General features: G+C 35.5%; 1 protein-coding gene across 1 annotated transcript in view; it reads left to right on the top strand.

Annotated features, from left to right (window-relative positions):
* The window catches only part of ptpn18 (protein tyrosine phosphatase non-receptor type 18), a 45,995-nt gene that overhangs the window by 17,144 nt on the left and 11,115 nt on the right, over positions 1–17,736 (top strand). Inside the window, exons 12-13 of the mRNA XM_073819134.1 lie at positions 7,357–7,448; positions 9,246–9,547. Coding sequence (XP_073675235.1) covers positions 7,357–7,448; positions 9,246–9,547 — 394 coding nt within the window. The remainder of the gene's footprint in view (positions 1–7,356; positions 7,449–9,245; positions 9,548–17,736) is intronic.

Genomic DNA, 17,736 nt, shown 5'->3' with positions numbered 1-17,736 from the left:
TGAATAAAAATACAGAATAAAAATATATAGTTACAATATTTTGTGACATAACCCCAACATAATGCGTTTTCCATCAACGTTTTTCACTCACCGCCAATCTCTGCTCTCATCACTGCATGGAAGATTGCACCCAAACGCTGACCCCGGTGTGCTTGATATACATTTATTTATTAGAAATTAGCGTTTGGCATTTTTAAAAAATTTAATTATGTCAAAAGCTTTCACGGTCCGCATGGACGCATCTTGGGGTCCGGATTCGGCCCGTTGCCGACCCCGGCTCTAGTGGGTTGCCAGATTGAGGAACAAGTGCAAGAACCTTACACTGCAAGTTTATGAGTTGATCTATTAACATTTTAATATGCCTCTGGTCATAGAGCTTTTTAGATGGATGCTAAAGCTTTTTTTAGATTGTGTAGAGATCTGTGATCTCTAATCCAGTTTAATGGTTGCAGTACACTGTGTTCTCTAAAACTGGCAACCCAGACTGTCGAAATATTATTCGTTAAACTGGCAGTGGGCTGAATCACACAGACCAAAACACAACAAACATTCCGACATTGAATGGCCATTTTCAAACTGGCTTTAGCGTCGTTTTTCAAAGAAACATGTATGTAAACTTAACTTAGATTATGATCTTTTTATGCTTTGGTACAGTCAAAAAATGACATACAGCACCTTTAAAGGCATATTTCTGCCAAAAAATAACATTTTTGTCACCATTTTATTGTCATGTCATTCCAAATCTTTATCGTTTTCTGAACACAAAAGAAGATATTTGTTTGTTCCACTCATTTCCATACTAAATGTCCTGCTGTCAAGCTCCAAACATCAGTAAAACATACAATAAAAGCAGTCTATATGACTTGTGCTCTTTATATATTATGCTACATTTGCAATCTAAATTAATCAACCCCCTTGACCTGCAAAACATTTTGCTGCAGAGAACAACATTTTGTGAAAACAATTCAACAAAGGCGTTAATTCCATAAATAATGAACAAAAAAAAAAATTCTAATTGGCTCTAAATGTTCATTGTCAAAATTATTCAACCCCCCAAATCAAATTTGGTTCAGAATTGTTGCTGCTTGAAAGTGCTTAGCAAGGTTAATTTAGTTTTGCTTTTTTAAATTCGTTTTATTTTAGTATAGTTTTCAAATTTGAAATAAAATTTAGTTTCGTTTTTATTAGTTTTATTAACAATTTTGTTAGTTTTAGTTTAGTTTCTATTTTCTGAACACATTTTTATTTAGTTTTTATTTAGTTTAGTTTCAGTTTTAGTTTTAGTTTTTTAGAGATTAAATGGAGATCGCGATTTCCTCGCAATTCTAAACTAAGCAAAATAATGTAGGACAAAATATTAATTGCTTCAGTCTATTTAAAAGTGTTTAATTCATTTGAATGAATTAATGATAATTTAATACATAATATTTGTATTTAAAATAGAATATATTTAATACAGATTTAATTTTTTAAATATTAAATTTATGAAAAAGTGGTTTGAATGAATAAATGACTTGCTCACAAAACATTACTGGATGAATCTGCGTTTTTGAATCAATCTCTATTCATTGACAAATGCATTTTTTAACAGTTACTTGTCTCCATTTAGTGGCCAAACAATGCAATCGACACAAACGTTATTTGAAGCGCCAATTACTTTCAAAAGATGACGTGCTCTATTTTGGTCTCTGCCATAGACATCAGTGTTTATATCCAAGCGAGGACTTTTAATCAGACTATTGCTGTGATAATATGAATGACTGTATTTGAAAAGACTGTTTGTGAAGCTGTTTTTTTCCAATAAAAGTTGTTAGTTTCGTTTCGTTCTAGTTTTTCATTTATTTTGACGTTTTTATTTTATTTCAGTTTACGAAAATGTTTTCTGATCAATAGTTTTCGTCTTAGTTTTAGTTTTCGTTTACGAAAATAACCTTGGTGCTTAGAAGCTTCTGTCACATACAGTTGCAATTGAAATTATTCAACCCCCTTGACCTGCAAGATATTTTGCTGCAGAGAACACAATTTTGTAAAAGCAACCCAACAAAGGCATCAGTACACTATTAGAGACATTTATAAATACACATTTGAGTCATTCTGAAAACGGATGCTGATGAATAATAAAAAAAAATCAAATTGGCTCTAAATGTTCATGTTCAAAATTATTCAACCCCTAAAAGTCAAATTTGGTGCAGAATCTTTTACTCTTTAAAACCGCCAATTAACGCTGCCTGTAAGTGCTTTGAAGCTTCTGTCACTTCTCTCCTGCAATCTTGGCCCATTCCTCGCCTGAAAAAGCTTTCAGGTCACTCATAATCTTTAGTTTGCACTTTGCCACTTCTTTCTTCAAATTACACCAAATATTTTCAACAAGAATTAAATCTGGAGACTGAACAGGCCACTCAAGTACATTCAATGTCTGATCCTTGAACCAAGCATACATTTTTGGATGTATACTTTGGGATGATGGCCCTTCAGGAAAGTCAACTGATCATCAGCTTAAGTCTTTGCACCAAAGGCATCACAATTCTTGCCAAAATGACCTGATACTTCAAAAAATCCATGATGTCCTTCATACGGTCGTGGTTTCCACTTACTGCTACAATAAAATACCCCTCAAACAGGACTGGTCCACCCCAAAGTTTGACGATGAAGATGGTATTCTTCTGCTCATAAGCTCTGCCTTTTTTGCACCAGACATACCACTCATCCAAGGTCCAAAAAGTTCCAGTTTAGTCAGATCACTCTTTAAAACATTCTTGCAGAACTCCACATGTCTATCTAAATTAATTTTAACATGTTCACGTCAGCCTTTTTGTTCTTCTTGGTCAAGAGTGGTATTCGACAAGATGTCTCAACATGAAGGCCGTAATTGTCTGGTGTTCTTCTCACACACTGCATTGAAATGTTTTTCCTCCTTTCGTTGGGTCATCTTAAAAGTCTTTGGTTGTACATTGCAGGTTTTTCCTCAGTTGTTCTGATCAAACATTTTATTATATTGTGCTCTTTTGTTCAACACCTTCAAAGGTTTTCTGGTACAACACATTTTAAGCTAAGGAATAAGGATGCCAGCTGTGTCTCTGGGAACCTTTAATGCCTTGGAAATCTTCCTAAAGTAATACAATTATTTATTCTCTGTAGCTTCTCTATAGCTTTTGTGAGAGCTGTGTTGACTTTGTTATATTAGCTACTAAAACTTCAGCACATGCATGGGCTAACTGCATGTATGTGTAACAGCTCAAGCTAATTTTGTTTTCTAATAGAGTTTCTAAAGGCTTAATTATGTTTTAAGACAATTTTGTTCCCCACCATACAAATAAGTGACTAAAAAAACAGCAATGTTAAACAGGGGTTGAATAATTATGACATAGCTCTGTTATTAAAAAATCTTAGAACTCAAAAATATTACATTATATGTTGAAATTATCACTTTTAATATGCCAGTAATTGGTAATAGATGCAATTTTTTTTAAGTCCTGGATCTTCAGAAAAGCTTCTATTTGTAAACTACTGCAGTCTCTGGAGGGTTGAATAATTTTGATTGCAACTGTATCTACTGCAATCTTAGCCCATTCCTCACCTGAAAAGCTTTCGGATCACTGACAATCTTTGGTTTTTGCTTTACCACTGCTTTCTTCAAATTCAGCCAAATATTTTCTATGAGAATTAAGTCTGGAGACTGAACAGGCCACTCGAGAACATTCTAAGACTGATCCATGAACCAAGATTAAGTAGATGTTGATGTATACTTTAGGGTGGCTGTCAAGCAGGAAAATCTATTGATCATTAGCTTCAGTCTTTGCACCAAAGACATCACAATTCTTGCCAAAACGGCCTGATACTTTAAAGAATCCTGAACCACAGTCATGATTTCCACTTCCTGCTGCAGTAAAACACACCTGTAACAGTTCTGGTTCACCTCAATATTCGATGATGGAGATGGTGTTGATCCATCGGTCCAAAAAGTTCCCCTTCGGCCACATTACCTCAAAACATTCTTTCAGAACTTCTCTGGTCTATCTAAATTAATTTTAGCATACTCAAGTCAGTGTTTTATGTTTTTCTTTAAGTAACATTCGGCAAGATGCCCCAACATAAAAGCCATGCTTGTCTTGTGTTCTTCTTTATACTCTGCATTGAAATGTTTTGCCACTTTTCGTTGGGCCATCTTGAAAGTTTTTGGCTGTACGTAACAGGTTTTTCCTCAGTTACTCTGATCAAACATTTTATGATATTGTGCTTTTTTTGGTACAACACATTTTAGGCCAAGGAATAAGGCTGCCAGCTGTGTCTCTTGGAACTTTTAATGTCTTGGGAATATTAATATAGCCTTGGACTTTCTAAAGTAATCAAATTATTTCTTCTTTATAGATCCTCTCTAGCTTTTGTGAGAGCTCTGTTGACTTTGTCATATTAGCTACTCAAACGTCAGCACATGCATGGGCTAACTGTATGTATGTGTAACAGCTCAAGCTAATTCTGTTTTCTAATAGAGTTTCTAAAGGTTTAATTGTGTTTTAAGACCATTTTGTTCCCCACCATACAAATAAGTGACTAAAAAGCAACAACGTTGAATAGGGGGTTATTAAAAAAAATCCTAAAACTCAAAAATATTACATTTATATATTGGCATTATCACTTTAATATCCCAGTAATCTGTTTTTTAAAAGTACTGGATCTTCAGAAAAGCTTGTATTTGTAAAGTACTGTAGTCTCTGGTGGGTGGAATAATTTTGATATTATATCTACATATAAAAGCCATCTAATGTCATATGACAGATTTAGTGAGGAACACCGTGAAATTTAACCCTCTGGTTGTGTTCGGGTCCGGAAAAGATTTTCCTTTTCTAGAAAATACTAGTTACACTGCAGTAGCTCTCTAAAAAAATTTTTAGATTTTTTTATTTCACCTATTCGCACTTGGTGTTCCTGGTCAAAAATGTCCGGACTCCAAACAATTGCTTATGAATCTCTCATTATGCTATATTATCAGCAAATATTAGATTCATTCTTTTTGTCAACTTGTTTTCTTTCATGTAGGACTGGTGTTACGTTTCTGTTTGCATCTGATTAATCATAGGCCTCATTTATCTGAGAGTGGGTACCTTGTTTTTTTTGAGTGAAAAAATATTTTTTTTATGATTAATTTTCACAATATTAAACACAAAATTATAAAAATTGGCACTATTTATCACACCAGTGTGCCTTAATATTTAATGAGGAAGTTTGCTTTTATTTTGTACAAAATTGTAAAAAAAAGTCACACTTGTGGGTGTTCCTGGTCAAAAATGACTCCAAACAATTGCTTATAAATCTCTCATTTTTCATTATTCATTCTTTTTGTCAACTTGTTTTCTTTTATATAGTACTGGTTTTGTGTTTCTACTAGGGGTGGGCATAGATTAATTTTTTTAATCTAGATTAATCTAGATTAAATCTTGGAATTAATCTAGATTAAAATGGCTAATTTGAATTCTGCTGAAGGCATTCAGAATATGTGTGCTACCCAAATAATGACTAAAAGTAAGTCTTTGAGAACGGGTTTCTCAAACCAGGTGGCGCATTAGACCAGGGGCTCATCTCCTGTTTCCAAACTGCATCACAAACTGCTCATAAAGCTGTTCTATGATAATTTGTTGATGAAAATAAATTATGTTCAATAAGATGTACTTGTGTTTACTAACTAACTAACTAACTAACAATGGAATTATTTTTTCTACCTATTAGATTGTGATTTTTTAACGTCTTATAGTAAAAGCGCGTCTCCACCATTCATACATACAGCTAGGCAAACGGAACATACCGGATTCATATTAAAACGGTCTTTTTGCATTTCAGTTTTCACATACACTAGTCCATATCGCGATTTGAATTAAGTGACAGACCAACATTTGATTTATGAATCCAAAAAACGACGAATTTACGTGGCATTTCGCGCTATAGTAGATTCGGTTTTTATGAATGGTGGACGAGGAGATCCTGTCTGTGTTTTGGCGGAGGAGACGTAAACGCGGCGACCATATTCTATAGTCTTTGCTTGGTATACATCTGCGTTAAACTATCAAGGTGAAAGTCATCATAGCTTGCGTAGTTTAGACCCAGCTCCCAACCCAAATTTGAAAATAGATTAACGGCGATATTTTTTTTTATCGCCCGATAAGAGTCTCACGTTAACGCAGCACGTTAACGCCGATAACGGCCCACCACTAGTTTCTACCCAAATTATTTTTTATGAATAATTTTCACAATAAGAGATAAAATTGCACAAAATCACGCTCATCAAAAATGGCCAGCCATTACACACAAAAGTGTAACATTGTGCAATTTAGTACAAAATTAAAGCATTTATAAGCAAACCTCCTGATTTAACATTAAAGCACACTAGTGTGAGAAACAGTGCAAATTTTTATAATCTATCTCATATATTGTGAAAATAATTCATAAAAATGCTTTTTCCACTCAAAAAATGAGGTGCCTACTTTCAGATAAATGAGGCCTACAATTCAGTCAATCAGATGCAAATAGAAACACCAAACCAGTCCTAAATGAAAGAAAACAAGTTGACAAAAAGACTGAATCCAATATTTGATGACAATATAGCATAATGAGAGATTTATAAGCAGTTGTTTGGAGTCCGGGAACATCAAAAGTGTGACAGGAATGCGAACACAACCAAAGGGTTAAGCTGCTATTCATTGATAACCATCCTCTCTGCAATAGTGCTGAAATTTACATTCAAATGCATTAGAATTTGGCGCTTGACTTATGTGAAACCCCTCACAGTGTTATCATAGGCTTGGAATATACTCCATGACTCATTGGACTACTTTTTATGGTGCCTCAATGGTGTTTTTGTCCTTTTAGGGCTTCGACAGCTTCCGCTTCTCCCACGTTCATTGTACGCAACAGTCACTAGGGCAGTTTGCAAAACATCTAATAACAGAATTAGGCCATTTTTGAGTTTAACAGCCATTACTTAATGCTGGGTGACGTACTAATGTTCCAGTGCTTGACTAATGTTTAGATGGTGGATGTTCTTTGTGACAAAAGAACAAATTGCATTTGTTGACATCTTAGTATCTCTATTTTCCTCTACGAATATTGTTTAAAATACATTTAATTTGCCACTACATCTTTAGTTTTTATATCACACCATGTTTTACTTCCTCAAGACTTTGAGCCGTAAGCTTTAAAAAAGCAGTTTAGCAGGAAACACATTCGCAGTGTGCTTCCTCTATGCAAATGTTCATGCATCCTTCAACATTTGAACACAGTCGCTCTATGTAGCCGTGTTACCACCCTGTGTACATTTTTCACAGTTTCTTTGTTTTTTTCTGTTTTTCATATTGAAAACTCAAGACTTCAGCCTCTCTGTACATCAATGCGGTTCCACCGAAGACTTCACAGAAGTCAGGATCGTTAAGCAGTATCAGCGTACCCCCTAAAACAAGGTAAGACCACAATTTCCACAATTCTAAACCTTTTGCGGATGTGTGTGATTAAAACCAGCGGTGCAAACACAGCCAGAGGCCAATTTGAGATTGACAACTGCACAAATCTGCTAACTACGGCGCTGTGCGTCACACAGGTGGACTCAGCCAAGACGCTCACGAGCTGTTATTGTCGGCACAGCACAGGGAGCAATTTGAACTTTTCTCATCTAGCATGTAACTAGAGTTAATGTGAGTTAAAATCGTGATTCATCGACGTATAGCTGGATATGTGTTTCCCTCCACAGGCACTTGTTCATGCTGACATTTCTGCTTTGCATACAGATGAATATGACTTTTGTAATGATGATTGATCTAAAGATGTGAATATTTTTCGACTAATGCTCCGATTATACAGAGCAAACAAGCAATTTAATCATTTACAAGTCGCCTTGTTCTGCCATTGCAGTTCCCCTTGGGTCAGAAGCATTTTTCATAAGAAACACTGAATGCAAATGTGACAGGCAGTCATTAGACGTTGCTGTAGATGTGGTACCACAATGCACCAATGTAGTCAACCCACCCAGAGCAAAATGTGGAAGATAAACTCTATAATGTAATACTAACTACATTGCCACAAATACCCATTGGCTTATGAACTATAAATGTAATTGGCATGCTAGTGATCTCATATCTTGTTCATATGTTTCGGAGATACTCATTTTTGGACTATGCACCAATGCAGATAATAATGAGTATTTTAGATGTAGATTCTTGTGTTTTCTGTGAATGCTTGTCAGTATATACACAAGATTTTTTTTTTTAAATGTTTTTTAAAGACGTCTCTTCTGCTCACCAAGCCTGCATTTATTTGATTTAAAATACAGCAAAAACAGTAGTAAGTATTTAAAAATAGTAAAAACATTTACTATTTCAAATAACTATTTTCTATTTGAATATATTTTAAAATCTAATTTATTCTTGTGATTTCAAAGCTGAATGTTAGCATTGTTACTCCAGTCACACGGTCCTTCAGAAATCATTCTAATATTCTGATTTGCTGCTCAAAAACGTTATGTTGAAAACAACTGAGTAGATTTTTTTTTTCAGTTTTTATTGATGAAAGATCTTTTATGTTATACATGTCTTTATCATCACTTTTGATCAATTTAGAGAATCCTCACTGATTAAAAGTATTCATTTTATTCAAAATTCACAGTTCAGTTTGATACAACACAGTCCCATGGTTTGGTACATTTTCGATACAGCAATAACAAAGAAATGCAAAAGAAATGTCCTTGATTTTTACAGTTTTTTTTATTTATTGACTGACATCATAAAGTATGATGGTCAAAATATTTACTCCAAGCCTTTGAATGGTATAGTGTATAATGTTACAGAAGCTTTTTATTTCAGATAAACACTGATCTTTGGATCTTTCTATTCATGAAAGAATCCTGAAAAAAAGTGTACTCAGTGTTTTTTTTTTTTAAATTGATGATAATAATATTAATAATAATAATAATAATAATAATAATAATAGCAAATCGGCTGAATGATCATGTGACACTGAAAACTGCAGTAATGATGCTGAAAATTTAAAATGTATTCAAATAGAAGGCAGTTATTTTAAATGGTAAAAATATTTCACATTATTACTGCTTTTGCTGTGTTTTGGAGCAAATAAATGCAGGCTTGATGAGCAGAAGTGAATTCTTTAAAAAAAAATTAAAAACCTATAGATATATTTATTTAAAGTAATTTTAAAATCTATTCTATTCCTAGCTTATATGTGTATCTGTCTGTCTTTGTTTTCAGAAATAAACCTCTCAAGTCCAGGCTTTCTCATCCTCTTCCTCAGATCAGGATGAACGACACTTATGCGGTCGTCAACAAGTCCAAACAGCCTCCTGCTTCTGCCCCTGTGCATCACTATGACAATGCTGATTTAGAGAAAAGCAATAACAATGCTGTCTACAGTGCAGTCAAACCTAAAACCAGGCCCATGTCAGTCCTGCCCTCTCCCACCTCACCAGTTTATGACAGATCAACCACAGCCAATCAGAGAGGAGGACTGTCACCCAAAAAGACAGACAATGAGGGTTATGAGCTATTGCCAGGTAAGGGACATTTTGAGTAGCAACCACCCTGATCTAATGTTTTGGTTTAGTTTTATTCATTTGCTTTTATAGTATTTATTAATATTTTCCGTTTTTCAATTTTTTTTGTCATTTATTTTTTTTATATTTTCACCATTTTCAACATGCAGTTTAATTTAAGTACATTTAATGCACATTTAAGCTGTTTATCAAGACAACATTTCTATTTTTCTTTCCAAGTTTTGGAAGTTTTTAACCAATATTTATAAATTACTTTTTACCGTTTTTAAAATTAATTTTCTTTAGTTAATAACAGTACTGCCCTGTAGAGGGTTGCATAAAAAGCTTTTTTTTTTTTATGAAAATTTTTTTTTCTAAAATGTGACCCTGGACCACAAAACCAGTTGTAATGTAAAAGTTTACTTTACAAAAATTGATAGATAATGTATTCACCCCCTTGTCATCCAAGATGTTCATGTCTTTCTTTCTTCAGTTATACAGAAATTGTTTTTAAGGAAAAATTTCAGGATTTTTCTCCACAGTGGACCTCTATGGTGCCCCAAGTTTGAACTTCCAAAATGCAGTTTAAATGCGGCTTCAAAAGATAAATCAATTCAATTAAATTCAAGTTTATTTGCATAGCACTTTTCACAATACAAATCGTTGCAAAGCAGCTGTACAAAAAAGTAGGCTACTACAATATATTTAGTAGCTTATTAGTGGTGGATGGATGGAAATACCGTGGCAGAAACAGAGAAACAAATAGAGAAATAATTAGCCTAGCTTCTGTTCCAACCAAGCAAAAATTATGTGTTTTGCCCAAGCTGAAGAATGTTGATGTTCATTCGATCAGATGAAGCTGAAGTACAAGGTTATGAGATACATTATGTGAATGCTTGGCTAAAGAGATGAGTCTTTAATCTAGATTTAAACATACAGAGTGTGTCTGACCCCCGAACGTTATCAGGAAGTATATTCCAGAGTTTGGGAGCCAAATGTGAAAAGGCTCTCCCTCCTTTAGTGGACTTTGCTATCCTAGGTACTACTAAAAGTCGAGAATTTTGCGACCTTAGGGAGCGTGATGGATTGTAGCGTGGTAGGAGACTAGTTAGGTATGCAGGAGCTAAATCATTAAGGGCCTTATAGGTAAGAAGTAATATTTTGTAAGTGATACGGAACCTAATAGGTAGCCAGTGTAGAGACCGTAAAAGTGGGGTAATATGATCATATTTTCTTGATCTGGTAAGGACTCTAGCAGCTGCATTTTGGACTACCTGTAGCTTATTTATTTAAGAAGCAGGACAACCACCATCAGAAACAGGTAACATGTTCCGTAGCTTGGCAATGTTTCTAAGATGGAAGAATGCTGTTTTTGTAACATGAGAAATATGATTTTCAAAAGACAGGTTGCTGTCTAATATAACACCCAGATTTTTGACTGTAGAGGAAATAACAGTGCATCAGTCTAGTTGCAAATTGCAGTTTAAGAGATTGTGTACTTTTTTTCTTTTTTTTTTTGGTCCAATAAGTAATATCTCGGTCTTATCTGAATTTAACAGTAGAAAATTATTGATCATCCAGTCTTTCAAATTTTTAACACATTCTGTAAACTTTGCTAAGTTAGAAGTTTCATCTGGTCTTGTTGAAATATATAGTTGAGTATCATCAGCATAACAATGGAAACTAATCCCGTATTTCCTAATAATATTACCAAGGGGTAACATGTAAATTGAAAATAGCAGAGGACCTAGGACAGATCCTTGTGGCACTCCATACTTTACTGGTGATAGCTGCGATGACTCCCCATTTAAATAAACAAAGTGGTAGCGATCGGATAGGTATGATCTGAACCATCTTAAAGCCTGCCCTTGAATACCTGTATAGCTTTGTAATCGATCTATGAGTGTGTCATGATCTATAGCAGGGATCACCAAATCTGGACCTCGAGATCCATTTTCCTGCAGAGTTTAGCTCTTACCCTAATCAAACACACCTGAGCATGCTAATCAAGGTCTTCAGGATCATTAGAGAATAACAGGTAGGTGAGTGTGATCAGGGTTGGAGCTAAACTCTGCAGCGCATTGGACCTCCAGGGTAAGATTTGGGGATCCCTGATCTATAGTGTCGAAGGCAGCTCTAAGGTCAAGTAAAACTAGCAATGATACGCAGCCTTGATCTGACGCAAGTAGCAAGTCATCTTCAAATAGATTATTATTTTGCAAGAAGGAGCACAATTGAGCGGACACAACTTCTTCTAAAATTTTAGACATAAATGGAGGATTAGAAATGGGTCTGTAATTTGCCAATTCACTAGGGTCTAGCTGTGGTTTCTTAATAAGAGGTTTAATAGCCGCCAGTTTGAATGGTTTTGGGACATGACCTAAAGATAACGATGAGTTTACAATATTAAGGAGCGGTACTTCTGCTACAGATAATAACTCTTTTAGTAATTTAGTGGGTACAGGATCTAATAGGCATGTTGTTGTTTTTGATGTGCTGATAAGTTTGTTTAATTCTTCCTGTTCTATAGTTGTAAAGCACTGCAGTTTTTCTTTGGGTGTAATGAATAATGCTGAAGTATCAGTTGCTGTAGTATCTATATGTGTTATTGTATTTCTGATGTTGTCTATTTTATCAGTAAAGAAATTCATAAAGCCGTTACTATTGAACTGTGCAGGAATATTAAGGTCGGGTGGCATTTGGTTATTTGTTAATCTAGCCACTGTGCTAAATAAAACCCTTGGATTGTTTCTTTTTTTTTCTATGAGTTGGTGGATGTACTCGGCTCTAGCAGCTTTTAAAGCCTGTCTATAGCTGGACATACTGTTTTTCCATGCAATTCTAAAAACTTTTTCTCCATTTACGCTCAAGATTACGAGTTACTTTTTTGAGAGAATGGGTATTACTGTTGTACCATGGCGCAGTACATTTTTTTTTTTTTCTAACCTTTTTTAGCTTGATGGGGGCAACAGCTTCTAATGTATTAGAGAAGATAGTGCCCATGTTACTAGTCATTTTGTCTAGTTCATGTGTATTTATGGGTACACAGAGCAGTTGAGATAAATCAGGCAGGTTATTTGTGAACCTATCTTTGGTAGCAGGAACAAAAGTTCTGCCCAGACGATAGCGCGGAGCTATATAGTTAACATCAGTGATACGCAGCATGCACGATACGAGGAAATGATCTGTAACATCATCGCTTTGAGGTACGATATCTATATCAGTAAGCTCAAGTCCGTGCGATATAATTAGATCTAGTGTATGATTAAAACGATGAGTGGGTCCGGTGACATTTTGCATCAGGTCAGTAAACGCATCATTTGTATTATCAACATGAATGTTAAAATCCCCAGCAATTAACGCTTTATCAAAATTAACCAATAGGTCTGAAAGGAAATCTGCAAATTCTTTTAGGAAATCTGTATACGGCCCTGGAGGTCTATACACAGTAGCCAGAGCAAGAGATAGGAGAGATTTCTTTCGCAAATCTGACAGAGTAACATTAAGTAGAAGTACTTCAAATGAATTAAACCTGTACCCTGTTTTCTGAGGCCCCGTTTACACGAAGGGAAGACACAGATATTTCCCTGCGGTTTGGCCTCTCGTTTACACGAAAACCCCGTTTTTATCACAGAAAACAATTATTTCTAAAAACTCCGTCCAAAGTGGATAAATTTGAAAACGCCGTTTTCACGTTGTAGTGTGGACTGTGAAAACGGAGGCTTTTGAAAACGATGACGCATATTTATTGTCATGTGACGCATATTGGACCAATAGATATCTATGTTTACACCAGTAATTGTGCCTGTGCTATTCACTGTCACACTGCTGCTAAAGAGATTTACCTTGTACACTTTTCAAATTACAGTCCTAAAATGATGACAGAAAATTTACTCACAGTTGCTATCCTGCAAAACATGATGACAACTGCTTTTCAGATAAAATATGAATAAGCGTGATATAGACGCGTCAGTGGATGATGAGATTTCCGTAAATTATCCCGCCAGAAGAATTGCGTGAAAACGTATTACGTCTGTATAATTTTGGAGGCTTTACGCATATGCAGTAAGGCGAATTTGATGTTTTCCTACGTTGCAGTGTGGATAAGAAACTTTTGGAAAACGCTTGGAAACGCTAGTGTGGACGGAGACGGAGAGCGTTTTAAAATGAAAACTCAAATGTATCCGGATTAATGTAAACGTAGCCTGAGTAACATAGAAAATATCACTATATATTGTTGCAACACCACCGCCACGACCAATCTGACGGGGCTCATGCTAATAACAGTAGTTTGGTGGCGTAGACTCATTCAGACCAATATAGTCGTTTGGTTTTAGCCAAGTTTCAGTTAAGCAGAGTACATCAAAGCTATTATCTGTGATCATTTTATTTACAATAAGTGCTTTGGGTGCGAGTGATCTAATGTTTAGGAGCCCAAGCTTTAAAAATTGTTTTTGTTCATTTATTGTGCATTTTTCTGGTTTAATCACGATTAGATTTTTTCTAGATCCTGAATTAAATTTTAGTTTTGACCTCACTATTCGAGGAACAGACACAGTCTTTATAGATTGGACAGCACCAATACTATTGTTTAAGTGTGCAGTACAAAAGCCATCATCACAACTATTTGAAGAATTGCTTACTAGTCAAATGGAGCGCAGCGTCCTGGAGATGTTGTCCGACAGGAGTTCTGCTCTGACTCTACTGGGGTGCAGGCCATCAGCGCGGAAAAAAGCCTAGGACGCTCCCAGAAAAGATTCCAGTTATTAACAAAGAGCAGTTTCTGTTCTTTACACCATGACAACAACCATTCATTTAGAGCAAAAAGTCTACTGAACCTTTCATGTCGATATGTGGGAAGCGGTCCTGACACGATGATCTTCGTCACGGGCGATGTGCTGCGTACCGTCTCGATCAGGCTCCCGAAATCCCTCTTCAAGACCTCCGTCTGCCGCAGCCTGACGTCGTTCACTGGCTCGCGTCTTCCGCTGCTGCTGCACCCAGGGTCTGGGAGGATCGCGTCCTGGGTGCGCCGGACCTGTGCAGAGAAGCACACCGAGTAGAGGTGATGAGTGTGTTAGTATCGCGCTGTATACTTGCCCGGACAGATTCGAGTGCAGCCTTCCTCTCCTGCAACTCGATCTGCCATGTCAGCAACCCCTGGATCTGCTTCTCCAAACATAACATAATTTTTTACGACTTAAGAAAGAAAGACATGAACATTTTGGAAGGCAAAGGTTGAGTACATTATCTGTAAATTTTTGTTTTGGAAGTGAAATACTCCTTTAAAGCAGTGTTGTTTTTGACAACCATCTTAGATTTAGTCTTAGTCTTTTGGACTAAAATGCTTCTTAGTTTTAGTCAAATTTTAGTCACTTCTATATGTGATAGTTTTAGTCCAATTTTAGTCGACGAAAAGTCAAAAAGGTTTTAGTCTAGTTTTAGTCGACGAAAAGTCAAAAAGGTTTTAGTCTAGTTTTAGTCGACGAAAAGTCAAAAAGGTTTTAGTCTAGTTTTAGTCAAAAAAAGGGAAAAAGGTAGTCTTTTAACAAATTAATGTAGGTCAGTAAGTATTTTGCTGTTGGGTAGTGTCACTTATAAGTTCTGAAAATAGCAGATCTATAGTTCAACACAATGTGAGCTTCCGGATCGACAATTTTCACCAATAATTACAATAATGAAGGTATGTTTTAGAACATAAAAGACAAACAAGGATGGAATGCTAAAACGGCTTGCCATACTAGTATAGCAAAGAGTATTTAATGCTAAAACGGCTTGCCATAGCGTCAGATACTTTTTAAGTTTTAATTGGCATGCACAATAAGCGGAAATGTCATGCATTTTAAACGTCTGACGGACCACCCACTAACATTTTCGTCTATTCTCGTCTCGTCAACGAAAACTCACACACGTCTCGTCATGTTTTAGTCATCAACGAGCCATTTTTATCTCGTCGTCGTCTCGTTATCGTCATGAAAAAAAGTGGCGTCAGCGAAATGATTTCGTCATCGTCATCGTTGACGAAAACAACACTGCTTTAAAGGGGCGCTTTTATGCTTTTTCACTTTTTGAACTTTAGCCAGTGTGTGGTGTGTATGTTTGGGCATAAAAAACATCTACAAAGTTACAAATCTCAAAGTCCACTCCAAAGGGAGATATTTAGTTTTTAAAAAGTCCCTTTTCAAGAACTACAACGAATGGCTCATTTGGACTACAGCGTTTGTTTTCCGCATGCAATGATGTCACAACGCAGTATCCCGCCTACAGAAATTCAATTCGTTAGCAGGTTGGGGATTCGCCTAACTTTAGCATGTATTATGGACAGCCGGTTCTGGGATGCTTCAGCGAGCCGCAGGTCGTCTCAGCTTTAACTGAAGAGTCAGTGAACTGCTCCATGGAATCCATGCTGGAGCGGCGCCATTGCCGTGCGGCATAGAGGTTTCAAACACACGCAGAGTCGCGGCTGATGTAAACACGAACACTGACTAGTGATCATCCGTGCACGCGTTGAAGCCGCGCCGTAGACGTGCAGTGCGTGGTAAGACATTTATTCATCATACAGTGTAGACAGCTTCACTAGCCTTATGGTTTCGGGCATGTAAATAATAAATACATTAGCACAATAATGATAATATCATGTATCAGCGATCTCGCAGGCTGACGACAGGACTAGGTCTACGCTGTTTGCCAATCACAACGCGGTGGGACTTCTGACCAATCACAATACATTTGGTTTTTTGGAAGGTGGAACCCGGAATTAATCGAGCTGTTTGTGCCAGCCTGGGGAGAAAGCTATTGTAATAATGTAAATTATGTGAAAAATTATGGGTTTTTCGAACCACCAAGCATGACAGCATGTTCAAGTACACCCCCAAAACAAAATAAAGACTTTGTAAAAGAGCATAATAGGACCCCTTTAAGTAGCGTGGGCATATTTGTAGAAACAGAAAAATACATTGTACAGTTAAAATGATAGATTTTTCTTTTATGCCAAAAATCATGAGGATATTAAGTTAAGATCATGTTCCATGAAGATATTTTGTACATTTTTAATACCGTAAATATATCAAAACTTGAATAGCAATATGCATTGCTAAGAACTTCATTTGGACAATTTTAAATGCGATTTTTCTCTACTAAATTCGTTTTTTTTTTTTTTTTTTTTTGCACCCATTTTTTAAGTTTGTAGATGTATAAATCTCAATTAAAAACAGTTGACCCTTATGACTGATTTTGTGGTCCAGGGTCACAAATTAGCTTTATTTTGTTTTTACATTCAAACAAGTTTTTTAGTTTTAGTACTTTTACTACTTAATTGCTTACTTACTAATTTGAGCTTCTCATCAAGACATTTTTAATTTTCCAAGTTCCAAGTTTTTTAATTTAAATTTTACATCTAATATTTATTTTTATCATTATTAAAATGAACAGAAATGTTTTTTTTATAAACTTAGTTTTAGTACTGTAATTGACAGTACTGCATTGTGTATATATAAAATATAAATATAAAAATATATATAACATTTATTTTTACATTTTTAACATTCAAATTTTATTACTTTTAATACTTATTTGATTCCAGCTTCTTAAGGCAACATTTCTAATTTTCCAAAATATGTATATATATATTTTTTATATTTAAGTTTTCATCTAATATGTAAATATGTCTTTTTTATCATTATTTAAATGAACAAAAATGTTTGCACATTCACACTGCACTGTGGAGGTTTGCGTAAAATGCTTACACTAGTCTTACAGGTTCCTTATTTAAGTCAGGTATATTAAAAAAGAACATAGATTGGTCTAATTTGAATCCAAAAATAAGACCGATTACCTCTTGGCTAACAAAAGCCTGCTAGACTAAAGTCTGCTGAACTGAAAATAAAAGCAAACACAAAATGCAAACTCATGACTTTGGCTGCGCACTAAAAGGAAGATCATTTTAGTCAGTGGGAACTTGCTTGTTTCAGGAGAATGAAGTTCTGGAAACTTCTGCTTTCACTGTCCTTTCATGACTCTGTTCTGTTCTTCATTTTTCTCTTTCATGTGATCACCAGGGTATTCAGAGCCTCTCGTTTGGTGTTTATCTGTTAAAGGTTCAGTTATTTGAAGCTTGTATTCCCATGTCTCATAGGGAATTGAAATTCCTTTTAGTTTTATCCACTATTGAACCTAAAAGGTGAAGTGTGTCATTTTAATGCCACCAAACA

Source organism: Garra rufa, chromosome 15 (assembly GCF_049309525.1).
Source record: "Garra rufa chromosome 15, GarRuf1.0, whole genome shotgun sequence".
Lineage (NCBI taxonomy): Eukaryota > Metazoa > Chordata > Actinopteri > Cypriniformes > Cyprinidae > Garra > Garra rufa.
Note: the sequence above shows the minus strand (reverse complement) of the source record. Positions and strands in the feature narration are given on the sequence as shown.